Genomic DNA, 27132 nt, shown 5'->3' on the forward strand with positions numbered 1-27132 from the left:
CTCCTCGCCCTTTGTAATATTTGGTAGAATACTTTTTTTTTTTTATATATATATAAAGCGTTGGGGGAGAAGTTGTTAGCGAACAAATTATTATTTTTATGAGCGCGAGGTATTTGAACAACGGACGGTACTGGGATTAGCGTTTCTGGGGCTGCTAGAACCGAGCCGCTTTCTTGGGTTTCTTTGGTTCACATTTGGCTTGCCTCAGAATGTCTGTAGTTAACCACCTCTCCCCCTTTTTTTTTCCCTCAGGGCATCAAGTTGTCAGCAGATGTCAAACCGTTTGTCCCCAAATTTGCTGGGCTCAATGTGGTGTGGTCAGAGTCTTCGGAAGCTCATGTGTTCCCTGGCTGTGCAGCCCCGTATTATCCGTGTGCTCAGGAGCTGCCGGGGCCTGAGTACGTACCCTTCTCAATGTCTTGTGGTACCCGGGGACCCGATGGAGGGAGGTTAGACTTCGATATATACCGCACCTAACCTGTTTAAAGTTGTCGAAAGACTGGAGGATGCTCCTCAGCCGAGAAGGGTCTGAGCCAGTGGCACCACCTAACCGTGCCCTGCATCAAGACGGAAACCTCAACTCTCCCTTCCTTTCTCCACACTCATGCCATCATTTGGGGCAAAGAAAGTATGGGGATTGCGTTGCATTCTTTAGTAGGAAACTTAATTTCAGGGATCATTTGTGCATAGGGTTTGAAACTATATCAGGTATCTGATGGGACAGGGAATGGGCGGCAGACAGAAGCCCAGACAAAGAAACCTGCTCTTTGGGTTTAGGGTTTAACATTTCAAAATCATGCTTGGGGAGGAGTGGGGACTCTCAAACATGGCTGCTGCTTTGTGTGGATAGTACTTTGGAAATTGTGGAGTTTTGCTTTAACCATTTTTCTTTATAAGCGTCCTGGGGAGAAGGATTCTTCAAGTTTGGGTTATAAAATTCTTCTACGTTTGAGTTGAAAGGAGGCTTATGTTGTTTTTTAAGTGTTCCTTTTCCTTCTTGAGATTTCATTCTTTATTAAGAAAATGGTTTCTGTTATTAGCTGAGTTTAGAAAAACATGTATTAAACGTTTTGTGTTGTTCTGTAGAGTACTTGTAGATTTTACTTGTAAGGTATGCATCCCCTTCATGTGAGAATCGTCTTTACACTCCTTTAATGTGGGTCATACTTGTTTCTTTTCCATGTCTGCATACCATGCAGTTTCCATGTCTGAAACTAGTTTAAACTTCATATAAATTCTACAGTGGTATTCTCAAAGATGAAAATTGGAATAAATAATAAAATTATCAAGTTGTCTGATGTACTTAGGTTGTATTTTTTTTTAATTAAAAAAAATTTTTTTTAATGTTTATTTTTGACAGAGACAGTATGAGTGGGGGAGGGGCAGAGAGAGGGAGACACAGAATCCGAAGCAGGCTCCAGGCTCTGAGGTGTCAGCACAGAGCCCGACGCGGGGCTTCAACTCACTCACAGGCTGCGAGATCGTGACCTGAGCCGAAGTCGGACTCTCAACCAGCTGAGCCACCCAGGCGCCCCTAGGTTGTATTTTTTTTGACAGGGTTGGAGGTTCTACCTGTATGTGCTAGGGTAGGAATACCCAGGTTTTCCATTGTAATTTCATCCTTAAGGTGAAAGGAAGGTTGGCATGGATCACGTTTGAGCTGTTCCGTACCTTAGGTGGTTCACAAGATAAAGTAGGAGATATATTTCACTCAGTGGCGAGGATTCGAAGCCATGTACTGGGTGGGATTCCAGTTACCCAAAATAAAGGTGGAAAACATTCCTGCAGCTAAAGTAATGTTCTGGCAGTGGCATGAATGGAGATGAAATTGAGGCTTATAGGATTGCTAAGTTTAAAAATGAAGTTTCTTTATCTCTTGTCCTTTTTTAGCTTTGATTTTTTTTTTTTTTAAGTTCTTTATAAGCAAGGAAAAGATTGGCTGACAGTATTCCTTCCTGAGAAAAAAACAAGGACAAAGGCACGAAAGCAGAGGGGCGGGGTCAGGAAAGACAGGGGCCTTTGAAGGGGACAAAATGGGGATACACATATTTGAGAACTGATTATCTGGTCTGTTCTCATGGAGGCTAAGAAGTCTTTGCATGAGCCAGGTTTTGTGTAAATGGGGATCTCCTCTGATGAAAATAAGGATAGCATTTTCCATCAGGAACTTGTTTCCATGCTCTTGTCCCAACCCAAGGGGTGGCGGGGAAGTGTACACCTGAGAAACCAAGGCTAGAAGAATGTGTTCAAAGTTATTCAGTAGGTAGCGCCCAAACCAGAGTTAGAGTCTGTCCTGACCTGTGTTCATGCATAGTCCCCAAAGCTGCTGTGATGTTGGCAAGTGTTGAGCCTTTCAGTGTGTTGCAGTGTGCTGTGAGATGTGGGTGCTTTTTCCTTTTTTTTTTTTTTTTTTTTAAGTAGGCTCCACGCCCTGTGTGGAGTCCATTGTGGGGCTCAAACTCATGATCCTGAGATCAAGACCTGAGATGAGATCAGGGGTCGGATGCTTACCCGGCTGAACCACCCAGGTGCCCCCTATGTGGGTGCTTTTAAGTTAAAATCTCTCAGCAGTGAGAACCTGTAGTCCTGGACAGAGTGTGGCTCAGGTCTGTTGGGTGGCTGGAGCCCAACACATCCTGGCCCGGCTGCAGGGACTGGGGGCAAGACTTTGCACGACCATCAAGGACAAAGGAGCAGGTGTAGGGCTTGGGAGAAGCCTGCATGGTTTAGGCAGGCGGTAGGGAACTGTTGGTTGCGTTTTAAATGGTGTTGTTATGCTCACTCCTGGATTCTTGTTCTACTCAGAGGGAGAGGGGCTTGAAGGCTTTGACTGGGTTGCAGGCACCGAAGCTAGAGAAGAAAATACGGGGAGCCCTGCTGCAAGGAGAACAGTCTTCAGTGGTCCGTGTGGGTGTTGGTGGGAGACAGGCTGTGGTGATTTCTGGCTGAATGTATGCACAGCGGTGGGGTCTCTCCTGGGAGTGTGGGTGGGAAGAGGGGCTGCTTGGGGACTAGCTGTACAGCTTGGTGCTCCAGTGCCACTTGGGGAAGAGTGAGCCATTCGGTGGGACAGCCTGTAGGTGGGAGAGCAGGGCCCGGAGTTGGCGAGGGTAAGGGCCTGCAGGTGCGGGTGAGGTCTTGGGGGGAAGGAGGGCAGGTGTGGGCTCCCGAGTCTGACTGGAGAGGAGGGAAAGTACAGGGGAGCACCCTCCATGGACAAGCTTTTGGAAGGTGGGATGGGACCAGTGGAGCTGTTGAAGTGATGTGGCAGAGGGCCAGACCCCGAAGATGGCATGGCGAGGAGGCGACCGGGCTTGCAGGAAGGATGTCCTGGAGACTCGGGACTGTTGGTAGGGACGGGGCAGGGAGAAGTGGGCAGGGAGCTCAGTAGGGAGCTCAGTGGGATCGTGTGAGCATGGGGACTGGGGGGGGGGTGGCAGACCAGCTGTAGAAGCACTGCCAGTGTAAAGGCGGGGGGTGGGATGAGACGATGGGTGTGAGGGAGGTGTGTTCTGTGGTTTAGGGTCATCTGGGCAGTTTGTGGCAACTGGAGTTTTACAGACAAGCCATTTGAAGCCCCAACAGATGCCGTGGGATGTCTCTGTGACATCTGATTGTGTGGTGCTCTCTGCACGTAATTGTACTGGGCTTGGATTGGAAGGAAAAATACCAACTTTCCGGTGGGAAGAAAGACCAATGGTGACCTGTGCAAAGCGGGACTAGATTGTGAGCAGAGGCGGGACCCGGACCAAGGTCTCTGGACTCCTGGATGGACATTTTCTGGATGACCACAGCCTTCAAAACCACCGGATCCTGTGTCCCTTTTTCTTCCTAACCTGTTTCATCACTCTTTTCATTTATCCTGTTTTGGGACTTGGGCCGTCATCTTTTTTACTATTTTTTTTTTTGCTGTCAACCCGTCTTCTTCGCCCGTGTTCTCTTCTGAAGAACAGATTCTTCACTTTTATCTGCTCCCTATTAGATTTTCTGAGCTTCAGATAAAATAAAACGGATTTGCATCTAGAGTTAGCATAGTGGGATGAAGCTTTGAATCTTTTTCTTTGCAGAGAACAGCACTAGACGAGGTGCACAGAGGCAGGTACACGAGGAGTAGTTAATTGCTAGAATTAGTGGACGATCTTACAAGGTCTGAGCTTATTATAAAATGTCGTGGGGGGGGGGCGCCTGGGTGGCGCAGTCGGTTAAGCGTCCGACTTCAGCCAGGTCACGATCTCGCGGTCCGGGAGTTCGAGCCCCGCGTCGGGCTCTGGGCTGATGGCTCAGAGCCTGGAGCCTGTTTCCGATTCTGTGTCTCCCTCTCTCTCTGCCCCTCCCCCATTCATGCTCTGTCTCTCTCTGTCCCAAAAATAAATAAACGTTGAAAAAAAAAAAATTTAAAATGTCGTGGGTTCATAGACCGTGATAGCAGGCTGTCCACAGTTAGGTACCGTGTGGGCGTGAATGTAGTGGACATTCTGGTAAGTGTGTAGCAGGTCTAGCCTTGTCACCTGGGCGGTGACTCCCTTCTCCTGCAGCGCAGGCTGCTCCTTGCAGCAGAGCAGAACCCGTGCCTGAACCTTCTGGCCGTTGAACAGCGAGAAGGTGATGCAGGTGTGTGCTGGTCAGCTCTGATTTTTCCCGCCTTTCAGTGGCCCCGCACACTCTGGGATTTCCCTGATTTTCCACCAGAAGAGTTGCAGCTCTGGGAAGTCACAGACACATCTGGTGCTTATTTGTGGGATTCAGAAGGTCCTGTTGTGTGTCTTAACTCTTCTGCGTAGCATTTCGCCGTTGTTCGGCTTTCACTGCAAGGAGGTTGAAACCCCTGGCTGAAAACCACGTTTGCTAACAGAGTCGGCGTTAAGTCACATTTCGGCAGCCCGAGCAGATGGGGCGTCTGGTGCCCGTGTCGTTGGCAGGGTTGCAGCTCCTGGGCCACCGTTTGCCTGCAGGCTCTGGGTGGGGCTGGCAGATGGGTTTGGGCGGCAGGGCCTGTTAGAGCCCCCTCTACAGGGAGAGTGGTCTGGATGGCCCTGCTGGCCAGTGTGGCTGTGGGAGTCTTGCCCCAGCATTTGACCCCCTGGGAGGGAGGAGCTGGGGAGGAGCTGGGGCGTCCCTGGGCTCTGCCACACGTGTGACACAGTTCGGTCACGGATGCCTCAGTGCTGCTGGGAGCACGTGGGACTGGGTCTGCGTCTGTCCTTGCAGAGCAGGAAAGAAATGCTGGGAGGTTTTATTTGGCTATTACAGACCTTTCGGTGCTAGAACAAATGACCTCAACAGCAGTGAGAAGTTGAAACGTGTCTAGTCCAGAAGTGCTCCTTGGTTTGTGGTACGAAACCTGTCACTCAATTTGCCCTTTTTATCTAGGCAGAAACTCTACACTGAAGATGTGGCCTTTGGAGCTTCAGCTTTTCCACCTCAGTATCTGTCCTCTGAGCTCGCTGTCCATCCGTGCAGCTACTCTCCTTACCCCGTGGAGTCTACACCGCGCGTGTGCCCGGTGCCCGGCGCCCCGTATGCTTACGGCCACCCCGGCTGTTACCGAGCGTTTCAGACCCCGAAGCCACGGAGCGAGCAGGTGTGCGCTCTCCCTCAAGGGACAAGAGCTGTGTTTAAGGTTCGCAGGTGCCGTGGTGTGTCGGCTGCTTGAGCGTTTAAGACGCAGAGTTGGTCGATTCTCACGTGATACTTAAGTGTCGCTTATCACTTTTGTGTCCTTAAGAATTGATTTTTGTTTAAGCTTTTTTGAAATGGTTGAGTTGTGAGTAGTTACAGATTTGCAATTTTAAGCCTTTTATATGAGGGTAGGTTTCCTTAATTCATGTTAACTTTTTAATTTTTCCTGCAGAAAAAAACGTATGATGAACAAAAGTTTGATAGCAAGAAGGCTGACGGATCTCTGCCATCTGATGTAAAATCGGGTAGAGGCTCACATCCTACTTACATTCTCACGGATGCTAATTTGAAATCAGGTGACGGTGACAGACTCTCATGTTATATCGTCCTACCCCGTTCGCCCCAGAAACGCCACTGTCCTTTGTACACCGGTTCCTGCGAGCATGCTCGCTGAGAAGAGCAGAGGCCAGTGGGCTCCTGTGGGATCCTGGAGGCCTCTCCCCCCGGGGAAGGACCTGTTGTTGGGGAGGCTCCATGATGTGCCCTTTCCTGTGCAAGAACCCACTTGGCGAGTAGGTGACACCACAGGCCTCGGAACATGTCCTTAAGCAGATCGCAGCCACATCCTCTACTGTGTTTGACCATGTTCGTTCTTGAGGTCGCTTCTCTACTGTTCATGTGGGACGCTTTTTAGTAGGTGGGAGAGTTTCCTGTTTACATCCCATCGTGAGCAGTAGCAGACCTGGGCGGTGTAGTTACCCAGGGGACATGTCTACTCTGGCCTTGGAAACTGCTGTTCCAGGCTGTGGCCGAAAGTTAGAGATTCTGCGTGGTGCTTTTTCCTGTAAATCATGTACTAGTGTAGTTTAATGGCTTATTTATGTAGAGTCAGAGTCTTTTTTTTTTTTAAGTTTGTTTTGAGAAAGAGACAGCATGAGTAGGGGAAGGGCTGAGAGAGAGAGAGAGAGGGAGGGAAGAAGGGAGGAAAAGAGAATCCCAAGCAGGCTCCATGCTGCCAGCACAGAGTCCGACGCGGGGCTTGAACACCCCAAACTGTGAGATCGTGACCTGAGCTGAAACCGAGAGTTGGAATGCTCAACTGACGGAGCCACCTGGGCATCCCAAGAGTTAAAGCCTTTGTAGTAGCTTTATTTTTTGGGAACGGTCAACTTCTTTACACGTGTAACTTACATTACTTGGTATACAAACTTTTCTCTTTGTGTTGACTTTACTCCAAAACCATTTGGCACGTGGGAACGTGAAAGGGAAGTTGAACAGTCAACCGTAATGACTCTGGTCTCATAATTAAATGCGGGGGCTTCGTGGTGTCGCAGCCCACGTTAGGATTCGTCGGTTTTGGAAGGAGAAAAATGGGAAAGAGGTTCCGAGTTTAATTTTAGTTGCTGTGTTTCAAAATTCCTCTCTAGTGTGGAAGATTCGACACCGAAAAGAAAATCGTTGGCCTCCCTGTAAATTTGCAGAACTCTATAGGTGCAGCATAATTAGATTGGGGAACTCGTTCGTTGGCTTTAGAACTGCGCGCCACCTTGGCGGTGTGCTTTGCTTGTTTCTGCCCGTTGGCCCGGCCAGAGCAGCTGGCCCCTGCGGTCCCTTCCGTTTTCCACCGTCTCGCAGGTTGGCAACACTAGCAAAAGCGAGGGCGTTTGGACGGTGCCGCGTCGCCGCGTCAGCCGCAGTAGACTTGCTGCTGTGCGGTTGAAGCGTGAGTGCGGGTCAGCTCGCGGCCCCTCCATCTTTACCCCGCTTTTCATTCTGCAAACACAGATGGTTATCACAGACGAACGGACAGGAAATCCAGAATCATCGAGAAAAGTGCATCTGCCTCCAAACCAGAGTTTGAATTTACCAGGATGGATTTTCCTGAACTGCAGGGTCCAGAGAACAGGGAGATCGCAGAGACACGGAAGCAGCCCCGGTGGGGGCCTCTGCGCTCCGCCTCAGCTGACCTCTCTCTCCTGGGAGAGGTGGGGGAACCCGCCGCGGGGACAGCAGAGGTGAGTGCGGGGCCTCCTCTCCGTTCCATTCCTCTTTCCCCGTCGCCCCCGTGTGGCTGTCACGGGCGATGGGTCTTGGTGTGCGGGTCGCCAGAGGACCTTCTGTGTGGGCTGCGGCCCCGAGTACAGCTGCTGTTCTAGAAGAATCCCCTAATTAGCCGCTCTGTGTTTGCTGCCTGCTGCTTCAGCTGCGCTCAGTTCTGGTGAGCGTCCCGCTGCCCACACGGCTCCTCGAGAGCATCTGCGCCAGCGTGGCATTGGGCAGCTCGCTTAGCGGTACCGACAGAAGTCGTTGTAGTCAAACAGTAGTGTCTCGGACTGCAGGGAGTAGCTTCCGATTTTTTCTGGCCTTTGACCCGTACCTCTCGCTGATGAGTCCGCAGACTCTGCAGAATGATGGCTGGACGTGTGTTTTGTTTGCCGCTTAGTGACTTTAACATATGCCGTGTTCCACATTCGGTCTCACGGTTTGAGTTCATCCAGGTTCCAGGAAAAACATGATCAGGTCAGTAGTCCCTAAGACGGCTTGTGACAAATATCTGTTGTGGGAGGGCGGGAAGGCCAGGAGAACGGACACCAGGAAGGGGGCGGCTCCCCCGTCCACTTCCCCCTTGAGCGGAGCGGGCATTCTGCCTCCTCATACGCTCTTGGGTGCCGAGGCGGGCAGAAGAGCCACTGTTCCCCCACGTGGCCCCTGTCCCTGTCGCACCGCGGCGCTTTCTGGTGGCTCAGCCGTGACAGGGAGGGCCGGCTGGCCGCCTCACGTACAAGGCTCTCCGCTTGGTGTGGCCCCGGCTGGGTGTGTGTGATAGCCGAGCGTCCAGGGGCCCCCGTCTGCATCACCGCTGCTCTGTGCGTATCCGAGCCCGTGAGCACTCTAGGGAAGTGGGACAGGACTCCGAGGAGGGCCGCAGCGGGTAGGGTCTGACACGTTCTGCCGTGGTCACCTGCTCCTGCTTGAGCACTGCGGATCTGGACGAAGTGAGGCACACGTGCTGTGTCAGGACATTTACAGACTCATGGCCTTGTGACATGTTCACACTCAAATTACATGTGGAGTTTAAAATTTTTCCTTCTAGAAGGAAGATTTTCCTTAGTAGTAGATCTTTAAATACAAGGAAAAAACAGTTGACCTTGAACAACACAGGTTTGAACTCCACTTAGTTGTGGAGTTTTCTTTTTTTTTTTCTTTCCTGATAAAATCAGTACAGTACTGTAAACATATTTTTTCTTCGTTGTAATTCTCTAAAATGTTCTCCCGTCTCCAGCTCTTTTCGTCATAAGAATACAGCCTAATGTGGGATGTGTGTGTTAACCCTTCATGTGGTCGATAATAATGCTTCCGGTCAATAGTAGGCTATTACTAATTAAGTTTTGGGGGGAGTCCAGAGTTAACATGTGGATTTTTAACTGAACTCCAGGGGTGAGCACCCCAACCCTCAGGTTGCTCAACATCTGTATTTGTCTGAAGTTGTACAAGAGAAAACTGTGTTAAGCACTTAAATCTTTTTTTAATGGAACGTTGTGGGAACTAAGGGGATTCCCCTCAATTTGAAAGAGCAGGGGAAGGGCAGAGAGAGAGAATCCCAAGCAGACTCCGCTCTGTCAGCACAGAGCCCAACTCGGGGCTTGAACTCACAAACAGATCATGACCTGAGCCAAAATCACGAGTCGGATGCTTAAGTGACTGAGCCACCCAGGCACCCATGTTTGAGTTTTTAAAACTTAGGGCATTTTTCCTTGTTGTAAGTATCTTGTGAAAACCGGTGGTGCTGAATCTTTATTGATATGTGTAATTTACATGATTGTTCTTGAAAGCGGTTTCTGGTGTTTCATTGGCCTCGGTGAGCGTGTAAGTTATATTTATTAGAAGAACAGGCTGTGTTTAAGTAATTTTATTTTTTATTACTGGGCTCAGATTTAATGAAATGGCAAAGTGGGAAAATTCTTGAAGGATATGAGCTTTAGAATTTATTTTAAACCCATTGATTTGAATGTGTCACTTACCTTTTGCCTTGAGCACTGCCTGTCACCGGGCAGTCTTCGTGTGCCCACCTGCCCCCGTGTCGTCTGCCGCCTCGTGCTCCGTGGCCCTTTTTGGCTTTACAGAAGGGTGTGTGGGTTACAAGACGTACATGGGTTGTCTCTGGACCTTCGGGTGGACTTTGGGTGTGGGGAACCGTGGCTCCCGCCTTCTCTCGGGGGCCCCCGGCCGCAGGCGGTGTGGACACTTGTGTGCTGGTGCGGAAGTCGTGTCACACTGATCTTTTACAAGGGGTGTGGTATGTGTGCTGCGATCCCCTTACTGGGTGCACATAAAAGCAACGCATAGGTGTTTGTCGCCTGGCAGCGAAGGGAGCTCTGGGGGCTCAGCTGAGCTTGGTGGGCGGCTTCTCCTGACAGGAGTGAGGTTTGGCATTTCGCACTTATTATTTATTTGGATTTGTAAAAAAAAAAAAAAAATTTAAGTTTATTTATTTTGAGAGAGACTGAGCGTGAGAGTGCGGAAGGGGCAGAGAGCGAGAGGAAGAGAGAGAGAATCCCGAGCAGGGTCAGCACTGTCAGCACGGAGCCGGATGCAGGGCTTGAACTCACAAATCGTAAGATCGTGGCCTGAGCCAAAAACCAAGAGTCGGATGCCTAACCGAGCCACCTAGGCGCCTCACTTATCTGGAATTTTTCATTCGCGCGTATCTTGCAGATTTTAAGAACGGCAAGGGACACTGTATTTAGAAATGAAGCAATTGCTTTCACTTTGCAACAGCAGGAAAATGCCGGTTTGCCTTTTAGGGTGAAGGAGCGGCGAGAAGCCCGAGCGCGGCCGAGTCCGTGGCCGCCGGCGCCGCGGCCGGGCCCTCCTCGTGCGCCAGAGGTAAGAGCGGCCGCGGCCTCCGTTGGCTGCCGGGGCCCCTTCGGACGCCATCCCGGAGACCTCGTGGGGGCGGGAGGCGGACGCCAGCCCCGAGCCCCCCGCGTCTGCGCGCGGGGCTGTGAAGCGGGAGCAGAGAATTCTAGAGAGATGCGTCCGGCGTGTCCGATGAAGTGAGACGTTATATGGACTCAGGAACACCTGCTTCCTGAACGATCACCTGCCCTGGTGGTTCTCCGAGGTTCTGGCTCCAGGACCCCTTACGACCCCTCCAGCCCTGGGGAGCTGCTGTGTGTGTGCCCGCTGTCCGGATCGGCAGTATTCTCGGTTCAAAATAGTCATTCCCTTACAAGTAACCCCGGTCCCCCGGTACCTGTTAACAGTGTGTTTTTGTGAAAAATAACATTTTCAAGATGAAAACCCCACGATGAGGAGAGCAGTCTCGTTCTGCACTTGTGCAGCTCTCCACCGACCACCGGCTCCCCAAGGCTCGGCCTCAGCGTCGGGCCGTCGGGCGGGCTGAGCCAGCTCCCGGCTGTCCGGAAGCCCGGCCGTGGCCCGGAGGAGAGCGCCCGGGGAGGCACGGGCCCGCTGTGTGTGTCGGGGCGTCGGTTCTGACCCCGCGGGCCCTGCCGGGGTCTTGGGAGCCTCAGACCCCACTGAGAGCTGTCGGCCTGTCCCAGAAGTGACATTCACGAAGAGTTCAGTAATTCTGCCTTCGGTTTGTCTAAGGAGCTTGTCCTGACCGAAGACATTTTTACGTTTCTCACGTCTGGGACGTGTGTGGTTCAGTAATGGCTTTCACTTAAGAGGTGACTCGGATGGTGTGCGGCTCGGTCTGGCGTCCTCGGGGCGGGGGCGGGGGGAGCCACAGCCTGCCTGGGGCCTGTTGTGCCCGCACAGAGTCTGGTGGGCGCCTGAGGAGCGGCATTGCCGTACTTAGGCCTGAGACCTAAAAAGCAAGAAATCCCAGTTACCGTGGTGGCTCAGATCCGTGATCTTTGACCTGTGGCGTTGAAGGTCCATTTCGAGGTCAGGGCCAAGATTTCCTCTCTGCCTCGTTGATCTCGCGTGTTTACCGTATGGACTTAACCGTGGAGTAGTTTTTAATCAGAACTACAGTTTGTGTCCCCACCTGCACCCCCAAGTTGGAAATCCGGTTTCCGGGCAGAGCACCTAGGCTCACAAGTGAATTCAGCCCGTTCCAGGAAGAGAGCTTAGTGAGTACGGTCGTCTCCGGGAGAAGGTGTAGAGCTCTAGTCTGAGTGTAATTACGCCTGAGTAGTCGCCTCACATGATGACGTGTTTGCAGTTTCTGAGTCTTTTTATTTTACTGTTGAGATTGTTCAACGATTTTGGTTATCTTTGAGCAGAGTTATCTTGGACACCAATGGGTTATGTTGTTCGGCAGACATTATCTACAGAACGGCCACCGGCCCCTAAAAACGTTACTTCCATGATAAACCTAAAGACGGTTGCTTCATCAGCAGACCCCAAAAGCGCTAGTATGTCGCCCTCTGAAGTTTTCTCTGCGGACCCTTCCTGCAAAGAGAAACACGTCCACCCTACTAAGAAGGTATGTGTCCCACGTGGGCTACGTTGGTCTTCTCTGCCACTGACCGGGTAGTCTCGTCATCTCTTCTCAGCACCTAGGGGAGTGTCCCATTCTATACTGTAGTCCCGATCTGCCTTGAGAGAAAGTCGAACCCCAGTCCGGGAACACGAGCGGGAGCTTTTAGAGGGAGGGGCCCTGTCCGTTTCAGACCCGTGGTCTCCGTGGCCGTGAGCCGTCGTGAAGTCTCTGAGGGAGAGACGCCGGCAGAAGCGTAACGCTCTGGCGTGTAAAGGCTTGCTCCTTCGCCCCCCCCCCCCCCCCCCCCCCCCCCGTCCTTCGTCTGTTGAATTCCAGCTGCTCTCCCTGTTTACTCAACAGTAAAACAGTTGAGTTCCACGCTGTGGGATCAGCTGCGTGTCAGTGATGCTTGGCTAACTGCAGCTTTCTTGTTGTGAGATAGCATTTCAGAATCCACGTTTCTCTTTCCTCTCAAATAATTTGAAGCTGTCATCTTTTTGGTCCCTTCGTTTCATTTCTTAAAGAGCCTTTTGTATGGGTCTAGATTTTGTTCTCGAATCTCAGTGTGTACTGGTACGTTATTTCAGGTCGTAACGTGGCCGTATGTGTGTAGTGCAATGATGTCCCGTCTTTTGGAGGGCGAGGATACTCTCTCGTACCCCTGGTGTCACAGACTGTCCCCCGCAAACGGGAGCTGTGCGTTGACGGTCAGTTTGAGGGAGAGAAGGTGTGCTGGCGACAGGTACGGTGAGGTCACACCTGTGTGCCTGCCCTCACGGCTCTGTGAACCGTGTGCGGGACTCCAGCGGAGCGGCCGAGTCCCCTCTGCACTCGGTGCCGCCAGCTCGGGGCGCGTGGGCACAGGCCGCAGGATGGGACGCGTGGGCCTCTGGCTGCTGCTTCCCCTCTGCTGCCGTCTCGCCATCCGAACCAGTTTTCCTGGCGCTCAGTTAAATTCTTAGAGTGGAGAGGTTTTGTTTTCCCAGAATCTCTTTTAAAATTCTATTTTGATTATAGGCACAAGGAAAGTTTTAGAAGCGTTCTAAGCCAGAGACGAGAAAATTGGGATCGCCTGTGGCCTGATAACCCAGAGGGCGTGGTCTCGTGTGTAACGGAGATGACGGGGTCACAATGGTTTTTCCCTCTGAAGCCTTCTGCTGTGAATTTTTATTACCACGATAATGTTACATCAGAACGTAATACCACAAAGACCTGCTTGTGAACAAGGTCATCTTCTCCTCCCTTTGTTGTTCCCTCCCAGGGAAGCCTGTGTCAACAGCCTGGTATGTGAGCTACCTCACGGTCCCCAGAGCATCAACAGATAGAGATTTTTTTGTTTTGCTCTTTGAGGTTTTTTTCTTTTAGACAAAAATGGGGTCATTCTGTACACATCATCCTTCACAGTTGCCTTGTTCACGAACAAGATTCCATGGACAGGTCCCGTGGGTCAGTAGGTAAACCTTCTTCTCAGTACCACTGGAGGCCAAGTCCCCGCTGGGGATGAGGCAGGACCCCAGATGCTCTGTTGGAGCCCCTGCTCTGTTAGCGCTTCTGTCCTGACAGTCCGGCGCTGTGCAGACAGGTACTGTTAGTGCCTCGGAGGGGAAGAAGAGGGAGAGGCTCCGAGGAGATGCCATTGCTCTTGAGCCGGAGTGACGGTACAGTCCTAGCCTACATCCAAGTGTGGGCGCGAGTGCAAAGGCCCTGAGGCCAAGGTGCATTTGACCTGATTGAAGAAAGGCCAAGGGACTGAGGGGGCGTGGGAACAGTGGCGTCACATCAGCCGGTGTGGGATGGGCCTAGGCAGTTCTCCCATCCGGAGGCTCCCCAGGGGGTTCCGATGTGTAGTTTAGGGACCACCGGGCCGTGGTGCCGGAAGGGGCACGCGAGTGTTTGAAAAGACTTCCGAGTCGGTATTAGAGACATTCATCTTCTTTGGCTCAAAAGTAGGTTTGTCCACGTCTACCAGTTTAAAAATAACCGGATGTGACAACTATTTCAGCAGACTTCTTTTCCTCGATTACTCTGCTGAACGCTGGCTCTCTGGAAAATAGGGACGAGGAGCCAGACTCGGAGCAGAGCTGCCCTGTGGTCGTACAACCTGATATCTCAAGTTTGCTGACTCATGGGAGTAAGCACTCTAGTGAATGTCTTAAAAACCCATGATTTTTGCTGTTTTTTGTTCTAGTCCAAAGCGTCACAAGGTGGCGATCCTGAGCAAAATGAAGCCTCAAGAAAGCATAAGAAAAAGAAAGAAAAGTCTAAATCGAAATACGAAGTTTTGACCATTCAAGAGCCGCCAAGGATTGAAGTACATTTATATTTATGACTCACCTCGTATGACGTAACAGTGGGTCTGTTGTGATAGAAACGTGGGTTCGTGCTGGCTTCCGAAGGGAAAGTCTCCATTATTTTCTTTAATAGTCTTTGCCCAGTGCTACAGAAAATAGTTGTCCCCCTTCTCCTTCACTGTGGTGGCCCGGCATAGTCCCCGAGTTGGCACGGGCGCCCAGCGAGCGCGAGAGTGCGCGAGCGGTCTAGACACGGACTGCCGCCTGGGGCCTGGTAGCGTGTGTACCGTGGGGCTCACGTTTACCCTCAGTGTCTCGTTCACCTGGTCTTCCCTTGCCCTGACACGCTGGCTTTTGTGGGGTCTGCTTTTCTATCCAGCAGTGTTACTTTCGTGTGCTTTACTCTGGAGAGAAAGTTAGAGGGCCCCAACTCCCATCGGGGGCCCTGGCCGAGGGAGTTACATGCAACTTCCAGCGTTGCTCTGTAAATTCTTCTGTGGCGCCCTGAGAAAGCCCGTGTCCTGCACGGAGTCGTGCTGGCTTCTGACTCCGTTCCAGACTCAGTGGCCTGGCTCCTGGCGCTGGCAGAAGTGTGTCTCAGCATCCAGCATAGGGCCAGACCTGACACTTTCCTGCATGCTTAGGGGCTCCCGGGGCTCCTGGAACTTCCCCCCCGAGGACTTTGGGGTCGCGCGTTTGAAGACCTACGACCCTGTAGAGCGTTGGTTTGTGCCAACGAGGAGCTCGTGTGTTTGTGCCCTCGTTTCCCACGTAACTTCTGCGACTCAGCTGAGATGTTAACAGAAGCACGCGAGGTGCTTTTAAATGGCGGGAACGTCGTCGTTAGAGGCCCCCTGCCCTATTTTCTAGCTTGGGGTCAGCACACGAGACAGGGAGGTTCTGTCTCCTGAGTCTAGACTGACCAACACGCTTGCAGCCTGTGCCCAGGGGGTCAGGGGCCCCCATGTCCTCAGGACCCTGCTCGCTGCCCTCTGGGGCGGGGCGGGGGGGGGAGGATTACAACATTGCTCCGTAAATCTAAGAGCCAGACGGTGTGGGGCTGGTGTGGGTGCCCTTGAGGACTTGTGTGGGGCTCGTTACAGACAGAAGGACGTGAGCAAGGAAGGGCTTGCACCTAGGCACACTTGCTCCTCGTGGTCCGCGGATGGCTAAAGGGTGTGTGGTTTGCTCAGGACGCCGAGGACTTTCCCAGCCTGGCTGCCGCGTCTGAGCGCAGGGACCGAGGGGCATCTCCGCGACTTCAATCCAGACAGCAGCCACAGGTAATGTTCCGGTCAAACCCGTCACCGCTCCAGGCTGAACTTTTCTTGCTCGGCTAAACCTTGTTTTCCAGATTTCTTTATGTACCAAGACAGGTGGTTTGTTGTGATTCATTCCTTCACTGGAGAATCACATCCAGCATGTTGACATAAACGTGATCTAAGCTCAAATGTTTTGTCATCTTTGTGCCGAGACTTGGTCACTGACTGCCACTGCTGTGTCAGAAAGGAGGGGCACAGGCTGCTGGTACGGGGGGACAAGAATTCCTTTGTGAGGCAGCAGTGTCTAATGGAACCAAAATAAGAGAGCCTCTAAGGTTCATACAAAGTGAAGAGCTGGGTCCCCTTGAACCCGCCCCCGGTGGATTCAGGGCTGAACTTGGGATTCGCCACCTAGATGGAGAGGTTGCACGTGGCCGGTGTCTTCTCTCGTCTCCAGCATCTTCGTTGTCCTTTCGCCTTTTGAGGTGGAATAATTTCACGTTTGCGAGAAGTAAAATTCTCAGCCCGTGTGCAAATTAACGGGATTCCCGTGTCATAACTGGGTCACCTTCCATGCCTGCCTGCGGAGGTCTCTGTAGCAGGTCTGTGGGGCCCTTTGTGTTCGCCCCTGACGTGGGCCCTCGTCCGGGCAGGAGGGCAGCAGTGGGGGTGCTGGAGTGCATGCATGCAGCAGTCTTCCAGACAGAGCTTACATTTGCTGAGTATATCCCACTCTGCCTAAAGTTAATACTTACCTGCTGTGTGTATCTTGAATCCTCTCCCCATGACTTCACGGCATTCAGTTGACTCACCTGGGCAGTTGCAGACTGGATGGGTGAGTCAGTGACACCAGTCACTTAGCCTCACACAAACTTTTGTTGCCAGACTTCCTACAGGTCTTGGTTTTTTATCCATAAGTATGCACTCTTATTCACAGTGTAGCCGTAGACTGAAATGTTGCTGGTTTCATTATAAACCCAGGGCTCTGAGAGAAGGAGGAAATAAACAACCGTGGCAGTAATACCGAAAGATAACGTGGGGGGCCCCTGGGTGGCTCAGTCGGTTAAGCATCCGACTTCGACTCAGGTCATGATCTCACGGTTTGTGAGTTCGAGCCCCGTGTCGGGCTCTGTGCTGACAGCTCAGAGCCTGGAGCCTGCTTGGGATCTTCTGCCTCCCTCTCTCTCTGCTCCCCTCAGCTCATACTCTGTCTCTTTCTCAAAAAATAAACATTAAAAAAAAAAAAAAGATAATGTGGCATCGTCTGGGATTTCTTTAATTTTTAGAAGATTTTTACGGTCTCTATGAATCTGTTTCATTTTATCTTGTAGAGGATTGTCACAAAGTAAAGGGTTGTGAGATGTAGTATTCTAAATAAACTTCTGATTTTTTAATTCCTTAGAATACTTTTAAAAACAGTGGAAAGAAGAGCCAGGTTCCAGTACAGCTGGATTTGGGGGGGATGCTGGCAGCCTTGGAAAAGAAGCAGCACACCCAGAGCGCAAGAGCGTCCTCCAAGCCGGTGGTGTTCTCGGGTAAGGGTTTTTTCATCCCGACTGCTCTGTGACTGTTGTATCTTGTAATCAGAGGTATTTCTGTAGAATCCAGAGTGCATGGTAGTGGGGTAAGGAGAAAGATAACCGGCAGGATGGATCGGGAGTCCAGAGGTAAACCCACATATCTATGGGTGGTGAATCTTTGGCCAAATATGTTCATTAAAAGAACAGGGAACACTTTTAAAGATGGTGCTGGGACAGCTGGATTTCTACACACCACAGAAAACTGGGCTTCTGCCTCACGCCATATACATCATTTTCCTCAAAATGGGGCAGTGACCTAAGTGTGCGAACTAAACCCGTAAAAATGCTGGAAGAAAACAAAAGTCAGTTTCGTGACTCGTAATTAGACAGCGAGCAGGACCACGTAAATAAAAACCAACCAAGGACTTCTGTGTACCAGAGGATATTTTCAAGAAAGTGGAAAGATAATTTACTTGCAGAATGTGAGACCATGTTTGCAAGTCACATATCTGATGAGAGTTTGATGTCCAAAGATCTACGAACTCTTCCTACAACTCAACGATAAACACCTGCTGAAAAACAGTCAGAGGCATTGACTCGGCTCCGCAAGAAGATCCACACGGGACCAGTAACCCGTGAAAAGATGCTCCAAGGATCAGTCATCGCACAAATGCAAGCGAGCGCCTCAGCGAGCTGGCTCCTCACACCTGCTGTGGTCGCCGCAGTCAGACACGGGAAATAGGCGTTGGCGGGGATGTCGAGAGATGGGGGGCTCCCGGGGACGTGAGATGCCGAGACTGATTTGGGAAGCCGGCTGGCAGCTCCTCAGAACGCTAAGTGGAGGGTTGTCACGTGCCCAGCAATTCCATTCCTCTGTGCCCCCGGAAGAGTTGAAAACAGGAACTCGGACGCGTGCAAGCCGGTGTTCGTAGCGGCTTTATCACCACAGTTAAAGGCGGAAGCCCCCACGCCCCGGGTGTGTACCCGCGCAGACGGCTACTGAGCGGGGTCCAGGCGTCCGGTGGCCGCTCCTCAGCCTTGGCAAGGAAGGCGGCCCTGCCACCCGCGCCCACGTGGGTGGACGTGACAACGGTGTGCTGACGAAACGAGCCAGCCTCCGAAGGGCACGTGGTGCGGGAAGTATCCGGAGTAGACAAAGACGCAGAGAGTGGATTAGAGGGTCGTGGGGGTTGAGGGTACGTGGACTTCCTGTTGAGCGGAGACAGACTTTCCGTGGGGGCACGAACATCCTTGGGCAATGGGGAGCGATGATGGTCGCGCAGCACTGCGCGTGATTGATGCCCCGGGTTGTGCGTTTCGGAATGGTTAAGAGACTAGATTTTTACAAGTTACTTAAACGTGATAACTTTAGAAGTGACGGTTAAATATTGCAACACTCGGATGCTCAGGGGCCTGAAATGTCTACTCTCTGGCCCTTTAAGAAAGGGACCCCAGCGGACCCTGGCCCGTCCGCCCATCATTTTTTTTGTGTTGTTTTTGTTTTGTTTTTTTGCTGTATTTCCAAGTTGCACATTGCCGACGTTGCCCCTGCCTGTGGGGGCGTGCACGTCATCACCTAGAGCTCAGCCTCCGTTTATGGGTCGTTTCTCTTTGGAGGCGAAGCGTGCATATGGTGCGGTGCGCACATCCTGGGTAGGCCCTCTGCAGGGTTTTGGCACACGCAGACCTGTGGGACCCAGACTCCCGTCAGCATCCTCGGGAGCTCCGTCCGGCCCCTCCCAGCCCGTCCCTGCCGCTGCCCCAGGCAGCCCCGTGTGGATTCTAGGTCTGCCACGGAATCGTTTTTCCTGTCCCAGAGCTTCGCGTGAAGGGACTTGGTGGTACACGCTCCTTCGTGTAAGGCTTCTTTCGTGCGTCAGGGTGTTTGTTTTTGAGATTTACTCACGTTGTATATGTGTGTCTGTCGTTCCTATTTGTTTTTCATTCAGGTGATGTTCAGGTACCACAAAAGTACGCATTTTAAAGGACACCGTTCGGTGGCGTGGAGTTCATCCACAGCGTTGTGTGGTCCTCGTCTCTCTGGTTCCACGTTTCCATCGTGCCAGAGGGAGACCCCACCCAGTCAGCCCTGCATTTCCCCAGCCCCTGGCAGCCACCAGCTCGCATTTTCTCTGTGCGTTTGCCCGTTCCGACGTGCTCGATAGACGGAATGGTGCGATTGTGTGACCTTTCGTGTCGGTCGGCTTTCACGGAGCAAAACATGTTTGGGGTTCGTCCGTGTTCCTGTGGGCGTTCGACTGGCTTTCGTGGCTGACTTGTAGTCCGGTGGCCACAGGTGTAGCCACTTACCCATCGACCGACATGCCGGTGGTTCCCACCTTTTGGCTGTGTGAATGATACTCTTGTGAATGTTCACGAACCAGTACTTGAGTATCTGGTTCTGATTCTCTTGGGAGTGGAATCGCTGGGCCACGTGGCAGGGATATACCTCGTCGGTGAACGTACCCGACCGTTTTCCGTACTGCTTGTGTGTGTTTTGCACTCACCGGTGACGTGTGAAAGTTCTGGTTCTCACCGACGTTTGGTCACGTCGGTCTTCATTCCAGCCATTCTTGGGGCGGTGGGGGGTGCAGGTGGCGTATTTTTGAAGCTGAAAATTGGAAATGCTGTCTCTCCTGTGGATCGTTTTTGTACGGGCCGCTGAGTGGTACGTACTGAGCATTTCTGAATCGCATTCTTGTGGCTACGGCAGGAGGACGGTTGTGTGCTACTTTCATGGTGACGTTTACTAAACGCCCAGTGTACAGTCCTGAAATATCTGAATGCAGTTAATTCAGCCGAAGTACAGGGGTCGAGGCACCAGTAGGCAGCATGTCCCCCGTCCAGTGTCCCTCCCTCGTGCCGCGTCCCTAGGACCGCCTGCCGTGGCACCACCAGTGGGGAGTGCGCAGGAGGCGCGGACTCCGGGCACGGCTCAGGCTGAGCGTCAGGGGCACCAGAATCACTGTTGCGGGGGGGGGGGGGGTGTTTTTAAGGAGCACTCGGTAGGATTTTTTGTTTGGTTCTTGCTTTTCACTTTTTATCGTGGAGGGTAACGGAAGGGAGAGAAGGCGGTGCACCCTCCCGCCACGTGCCCCTTACCCAGCTCCGGCACTTGTCAGTGCTGTGTCGGTCTTGTTGCATCTCTGACCCTACCTTTTATTTTCCTGAGGTGTTTTTTTTTTTTTTTTTTTTTTTTCAACGTTTATTTATTTTTGGGACGGAGAGAGACAGAGCATGAACGGGGGAGGGGCAGAGAGAGAGGGAGACACAGAATCGGAAACAGGCTCCAGGCTCTGAGCCATCAGCCCAGAGCCCGACGCAGGGCTCGAACTCCCGGACCGCGAGATCGTGACCTGAGCTGAAGTCGGATGCTTAACCAACTGCGCCACCCAGGCGCCCCTTGTTCTGTATTTTTTAATGGGATGGTGAGTCAGGTGTGGCCACAGGAGGAGACAGAGGAGAGGCTCAGGAGAACACAGTTTATTGTACTCCCAGGTTCTTAGAGATAGGAGGTGTGGCCTTTGCTGGCAACAGGGTAGACGGCAGGCACAGGGCAGGAGCAAAGGGAGGGCTTTTAGAGGCCTGATGTTAGTGATGTTGAGCATCTTTTCATGCACCTGTTGGCCATCTGAATGTCGTCTTTGGAGAAGTGTCTGTTCATGTCTTTTGTCTTTTTTTTTTTATTAAAATTTTTTTTAATGTTTTTATTTATTTTAGAGACAGAGCATGAGCAGGGGAGGGGTAGAGAGAGAGGAAGGCACAGAATCCAAAGCAGGCTCCAGACTTTGAGCTATTAGTACAGAGCCCAGTGTGGGGCTCAAACCCACAGACTGAGATCATGACCTGAGCCGAAGTTGGACAGTCAACCAACTGAGCCACCCAGGAGCTCCTTTTGTCTGTTTTTAATTGGATTATTTGGTTTTTTGGTTTTTTGTTTTGTTTTGTTTTGTTTTTTTGGTGTTGAGTTGTGTAAGTTATTTATGTATTTTGGATACTAATCCTTTATTGCCTATGTCATTTGCATGTAACTTCTCCCATTCAGAAGGTTGTCTTTAAGTTTGATTGCTTCCTTCACTGGGCAGAAGCTTTTTATTTTGATAAAGTCTCAGTAGTTTTGTTTGTATTTCCCTTATCTCAGGAGACATATCTAGAAAAATTCTGCTACAGCCAGTGTCAGAGAAATTAGTGCCTATGCTCTCTTCTGGGATTTTTATGGTTTCAGGTTTCGAATTTAGGTCTTTAATCAATTTTCAACTTGTTTCTGTGTATGGTGTAAGAAAGCAGTTGTTTCGTTACTTTGCGTGTAACTGTCCAGTTTTCCCAGCACCATTTGTTGAAGAGACTTTTTCCCATTATATATTCTTGTCTCCACTGTTGAAGGTCCATGAGCCATACAATTGTGGGTTTATTTCTAGCTTCTTTATTCTGTTCCATTGATCTGTGTGTCCGTTTTTGTGCTGGTTCGATTACTACAGTTTTGTGGTAGAGCTTGAAGTCTGGGATTATGATGCCTCCAGTTTGATTCTTCTTAAGATTGCTTTGGCTATTCGGGGTCTTCTGTTGTTCCATACAGATTTTAGGGTTATTCTAGTTCTGTGAAAAATGCTTTGATGTTTTGATAGGGGTTGCATTAAATCTGTAGATTGCTTTGGGTAGTATGCACGTCTTAACGATATTTGTTCTCCCCACCCACGAGCATGGAATATCTTTCCATTTGTGTGTGTTATGTTCAATTTCTTCTACTGGGGTTGTATAGTTTTCAGAGTATGTGTCTTTCACCTCCTTGGTTAACTTTATTCCTAGGTATTTTATTATCTTTGCCGCAGTTGTAAATGGGACTGTTCTTAATTTCTCTTTAGTCTATTTCATTCTTAGTGTGTAGAAATACAACAAATTTCTGTACATTGATTTTGTATCCTGTGACTTTACTGAATTCATTTATCAGTTCTAGTAGTTTTTGGTGGAGTCTTTAAAGTTTTCTGTATATAGTATCATATCTAAAAATAGTGAAATTTTGACTTTTTCCTCACAGTTTGGAAGCCTTTTCTTTCTTTTTGTTGTCTGATTAACGTGTCTGGGACTTCCAGTACTTTGTGGAATAAAAGTGGTGAGAGTGGACATCCTTGTCTTGTTCCTGACCTTAGGGGAAAGCCCGCAGTTTTTCACCATTGAGGATGATGTTAGCTGTGGATTTTTCATATGTGGCCTTTATTATGCTGAAGTGTGTTTCCTGTAGATCTACTTTGTTAAGGCTTTTTAACATGAATGGTGGTTGTAGTTTGTCAAATGTTTATTCTGCATTCGTTGAAATGATCCTATGGTTCTTATCCTTTCTCTTGTTGATGTGATGTATCACATTCATTGATTTGCAAATATTGAGCCCCACTTACATCCCAGGAATAAGCCCCACTTGATCGTGGTGAATGATTTTTTTTTAATGTGTTGTTGAGTTTGCTCATATTTTCTTGAGGGTTTTTGCATCTGTGTTCATCAGTGATGGAGGCCTGCAGTTCTCTTTTATTGTAGTGTCTTTATCTGGTTTTGGTGTCAGGATAATGCTGGCCTCATGGAATGAATTTGGAAGCTTTCCTTCTTCTTTTATATTTTGGAATAGTTTGAGAAGAATAGGTGTTAATTCTTCTTTAAATGCTTGGTAGAATCCACCTATGAGGCCCTCTGGTCCTGGACTTGAGTTTGTTGGGAGGTTTTTGATGACTGATGCAATTTCCTTGCTGGTAATTGGTCTGTTCAAATTTTGTATTTTTTCCTGATTCAGTTTAGTGGAGGTTATATGTTAGTAGAAATCTATCCTTTCTTCCAGGTTGTACAGTTTGTTGGCATATAATTTTCAATAATATTCTCGTATAATCCTCTGTATTTCTGTGGTGTTAGTTATTTTTCCTCGTTCATTTCTGATTTTGTTGATTTCAGTCCTCTGTTTTTTTTCCATGGGTCCGGCTAAAAGTTTATCGCTTCTGTTGATCTTTGCAAAGAATCAGCTCTTGGTTTCATTGATCTGTTCTATTGTTTTGTTTTGTTTTTTGTTTAGTTCCCATATCATTTATTTCTCCTATAATCTTTATGATTTCTTTCCTTCTACTGATTTGTGGGGTTGGTTTGTTCTTTTTCCACCTCCTTTAGGTGTAAGGTTAGGTTATTTTAGACTTTTCTTGTTTCTTAAGGTAGGCCTGTATTGCTGTAAACTTTGCTTTTAAAACCATTTTTGCTGCATCCCAAAGGTTTTGGACTGTCATGTTTTCATTTTCATTTGTTTCCACGTGCTTTTTGATTTCTTAGTTGACCCATTCATTGTTTAGTAGTATGTTGTTTAACCTCCAATTATTTTTGGTCTTTCCAAATTTTTCTTTGTGATTCTTGGTTTCATAGTGCTGTGGTTAGAAAAGATGAATGGAATGACTTCTCTCTTTTTGAATTCGATGAGACTGGTTATGTGACCTAATCTGTGATCTCTTCCAGAGAATGTTCCATGTGCGCTTTGAAAAGTGTGTACACTCTGTTTTATGATATGTTCTAAATATATGTGTTGGATCCATCTGGTCAAATGTGTCATTCAAAGTCATTGTTTCCTTGCTGATTTCCTGCTTGGATTATCTGCCCATTGCCATAAGTGGAGCGTTAAAGTCCCCTACTATTAACGTGTTACTATTGATTACTCCCTTTATGTTTTTTAGTAGCTGCTTTGTGTTTGGGCACCTTCACGTTGGGTGCGTACATGTTTACAGTTATTGTCTTGTTGCCTTGTCCCCTTTATGAGTATAGGGTGTCCTTCTTTGTTTCTTGTTTTAGTCTTTGTTGTAAAGTTTATTTTGTCTGATAAAAGCATTGCTACGCTGGCTATCTTTTCATTTCTCTTTGCAGGATAAACTCTCTTCCATCCCTTCCCTTTCAATCTGCATGTGGCTTTAGGTCTGAAATGAGGCTTTTGTAGGCAACATTTAAGTGTTTTGTTTTGTTTTAGTTCATTCTATCTTATGTCTTTTGACTCGAGCGTTTAGTCGTTTACATCCAAAGTAATTATTTATAGAAACGTATTCGTTGTCAATTTGTTACTTGTTCTATGATTCTTTTTGTAGATCGTCTCTGTTCCTTCTCTTGCTCTCTTCTCTCATGGTTTGCTGGCTTTCTTTAGTGATATATGTAGAGTTCTTTTTTTTTATTTTTGCATATGTGTTACCAGTGTTTGATTTGTGGTTGTCATTAGGTTTCCATATCATATCTTATACATAGTTTGTATTGAGTTGTTGGTCACTTAAGTTTGAATCCATTCTAAAAGCACGAAATTTTTACTCCTTTCCCACTGTGTTTTGGGTATATGGTGTCATAGTTTACATCCTTTTATTTTGTGAATTCTTTGACTGAGTTTTATAGATAATGCTTAATTTTACTGCTTTTGTGCTCCCTGCCTTCTTACTCATGCTTATGTGGTTTTTCCTTTCCACTTACAGAGGCCCCTTTAAAATTTCTTGTAGGGCTCGGTTAGTGGTGATGAATTCCTTTAACTTTTGTTTGTTTGGGAAACTCTTCATCTCTCATTCTATTCTGAATGACAGCCTTGCTGGCTAGAGTGTTGTCAGCTGCAAGTTTTTTCCTTTCAGCATCTTGACTAGATCGTGCCACACTCCCTTCTGGCTTGCAGAGCTTCTGCTGAAAAATCAGCTGATGACCTTATGGGGTTTCCCTGGTATGTAATTGTTTTCTCCTTCACTGGTTTTAAAATTGTCCCTTTATCAGTAATTTCTGCCATTTTAAGTTTTTTGTTTTTTATACATTTATTTATTTTTGAGAGACAGCGAGAGACAGAGTGTGAGCAGGGGAGGGGCAGAGAGAGGGGGAAACACAGAATCCGAAGGAGGCTCCAGGCTCCGAGCTGTCATCACAGAGCCCGACACGGGGCTCAAACCCACAAACTGTGAGATCATGACCTGAGCCGAAGTCAGACGCTCAACCGACTGAGCCACACAGTGCCCCTCTGCCATTTTAGTTACTAAGTATTTTGGGGTGGACCTCCTTGGTTTATTTTGTGTGTATGGCAGGGGAGCTCTGTGCCTCCTGCATCTGGATTTTTGTTTCTTTCCCCAGATTTGGGAAGTTTTCATCTATTATTTCTTTAAATTAGCTTCCTGCCCTCCTTTCTCTTCTGGGACTCCTATAATATGAATGTTATGACACTTGATGGTGCTGCTAAGTTCCTTCCCTTAGTCTTTTTTCATTTTTTATTCTTTTTCTCTCTCCTTTTCTACTTGATGGTTTTCGTTTCCCATTGTTATGTTCCCCAGGTCACTGATCGGTTCTTTCTTCTGCTTCCTCTAGTCTACAGTTTATTCCATCTCGTGCACTTTAATCCAGTTATTAAGTTATTTGTCTCTGATTGGTTCTTTATCTACATTTTCTCTCTCTTTGTCAAGGGTGTCACTGAGGTCCTCCACTCTTTTCTCAAGTCCACTGAGTTTTTTTTATGACCATTACTTTAAATCTCTGTCAAGAATATCATTTAACTCCATTTTGCTTGGCTCTCTTGCTCCGATTTTGCCGTGTTCTTTCTTTGGGACATACTCTTCTGTCTCCTCATTTTGTCTAATTCTGTTTCTGTGTGTTAGGAAAGTCAGCTGTGTCTCCTGCTCTTGGAAGTCGTGGCCTTATGAGGAAGAGGTTCTGCAGTGCCCTGTGGTACAGTGTCCCCTGTTCCCTAGGGCCTGGCATTTCAGGGACGTCACCTGCACGTGTTGCATGTGCCCTACTGTTGTGGCCTAGGCACTTTTTCCTTCAGTCTGCAGTGGCTCTCTGTGCCTGTTTTGGGCAGTGTTTGGTCCCAAACAGTGTTGTGAGTGTTGTGAGCTCACCAGTCAGGGGCTGCTGTAGGCTTGAGTCAGACCGGATGTTTGCCAGCAATGCAGTAGCACCGACCGAACTGCAGGGAGCTTTCCCTGTGTTGTCTCCTGAGAAGCTTGTGTTGGTGGGTGGGTCCTGCAATCAGACCAGATGTCCGACCCCTGCCCACTGCTGGGGCCACGGTCGGACCGGTGTGTGTGGTGATTGTCCCCTGTCCTGGGGCAGGAGTCACTTGGGAGTGGTGCTGGGCTCTTGTGGAGTTGCTTGCTCACTGCCTGGCTTGTGGCACTGGTTTGGATGGGCTTGGGCCCAGGGCACGTTGGAGGGGGAGATTGACCGGAGAGCTCTGGGGCGGAGCTCCTGATACCAGCAAGGTCCCTGCTGGTCCGCTGCCACTGGGGACCTGTGGTGCACAAGGAAAACTCCCGGAGGCGGGCCTGGATGCAGGGGGTAGGTCTGCAGAAGAGCATGGGAGTGAGGGGCTCAGTGCTGGCAAGGTCCAGTCCACTGTGGGAGGGGGCCTGCATCTCTGCCCCAGAAAGCTGCCGAGGCCAGGGTCGGGGGGCAGGTCCTCAGGAGAGGGCAGGGCTGGGGTGTGGGCAGGACACAGTGTTACCAAGAAAGGTGGAGAGTGTTCACTCTGTGCTGGTTCCCACAGGTTCCTGGGTGTCTCGGCTGGGGGGTGGGGGAGGGAAATGGCACCTGCCAGCTCTTTTGTTCTGGGGGAAGTCTTCCGAGGATCCCTGCCCCTCCGGCGCATGCTCTGAGATCAGTAAACGCATCTTCCTCCCGCATACCCCAGGCCTGTTTTCAGCCTGCTGCTTGTAGGCTGTATCTCCGCAAGGCTACCGTGCTGTCTCTGTGAGGGTGGGTCTCCGTCTCCCGTAGCCCTCCAGTTCTCCCGGCGCAGAGTTATTGATTCTTAACGTTTCAGGTGCTGTGCCCTGCTTGACTAAGAACCCCACAGTGTTTGACCTGTCCGGTTTTCAAAGCCAAGTGTGGTGATTCATCTTCCCACTGTGGGTTCTGGGTGTCTGGTGTGGGGTCTCTCTTCTCCACTCTGCACCTGGTGCATTTCTCCCTCCTGTGGACGGTCCTACAGGTCCATTTGGCTCCAGGCCGTGTCTCCA

The 27132-nt window shown here is 49.6% G+C and overlaps 1 protein-coding gene across 10 annotated transcripts in view; it reads left to right on the forward strand.

Moving 5' to 3' along the window:
* Nucleotides 1-27132, forward strand: part of SECISBP2 (SECIS binding protein 2) — a 40590-nt gene that overhangs the window by 748 nt on the left and 12710 nt on the right. Inside the window, exons 2-10 of one of the 10 annotated variants that reach the window (XM_043567076.1) lie at nucleotides 253-398; nucleotides 5371-5620; nucleotides 5852-5975; nucleotides 7405-7634; nucleotides 10336-10506; nucleotides 11915-12079; nucleotides 14265-14387; nucleotides 15561-15650; nucleotides 17032-17164. In XM_043567076.1, the coding sequence (XP_043423011.1) occupies nucleotides 253-398; nucleotides 5371-5620; nucleotides 5852-5975; nucleotides 7405-7634; nucleotides 10336-10506; nucleotides 11915-12079; nucleotides 14265-14387; nucleotides 15561-15650; nucleotides 17032-17164 (1432 nt within the window). Of the gene's footprint in view, nucleotides 1-252; nucleotides 399-5370; nucleotides 5621-5851; nucleotides 5976-6014; nucleotides 6192-7404; nucleotides 7635-10335; nucleotides 10507-11876; nucleotides 12080-14264; nucleotides 14388-15560; nucleotides 15651-17031; nucleotides 17165-27132 lie in introns of those variants that run through there. The other 9 variants (XM_043567079.1, XM_043567078.1, XM_043567077.1 and 6 more) reach the window with 9 other exon arrangements.

The sequence above is a fragment of the Prionailurus bengalensis genome, chromosome D4 (genome assembly GCF_016509475.1).
Source record: "Prionailurus bengalensis isolate Pbe53 chromosome D4, Fcat_Pben_1.1_paternal_pri, whole genome shotgun sequence".
In the NCBI taxonomy this organism is placed as follows: Eukaryota; Metazoa; Chordata; class Mammalia; order Carnivora; family Felidae; genus Prionailurus; species Prionailurus bengalensis.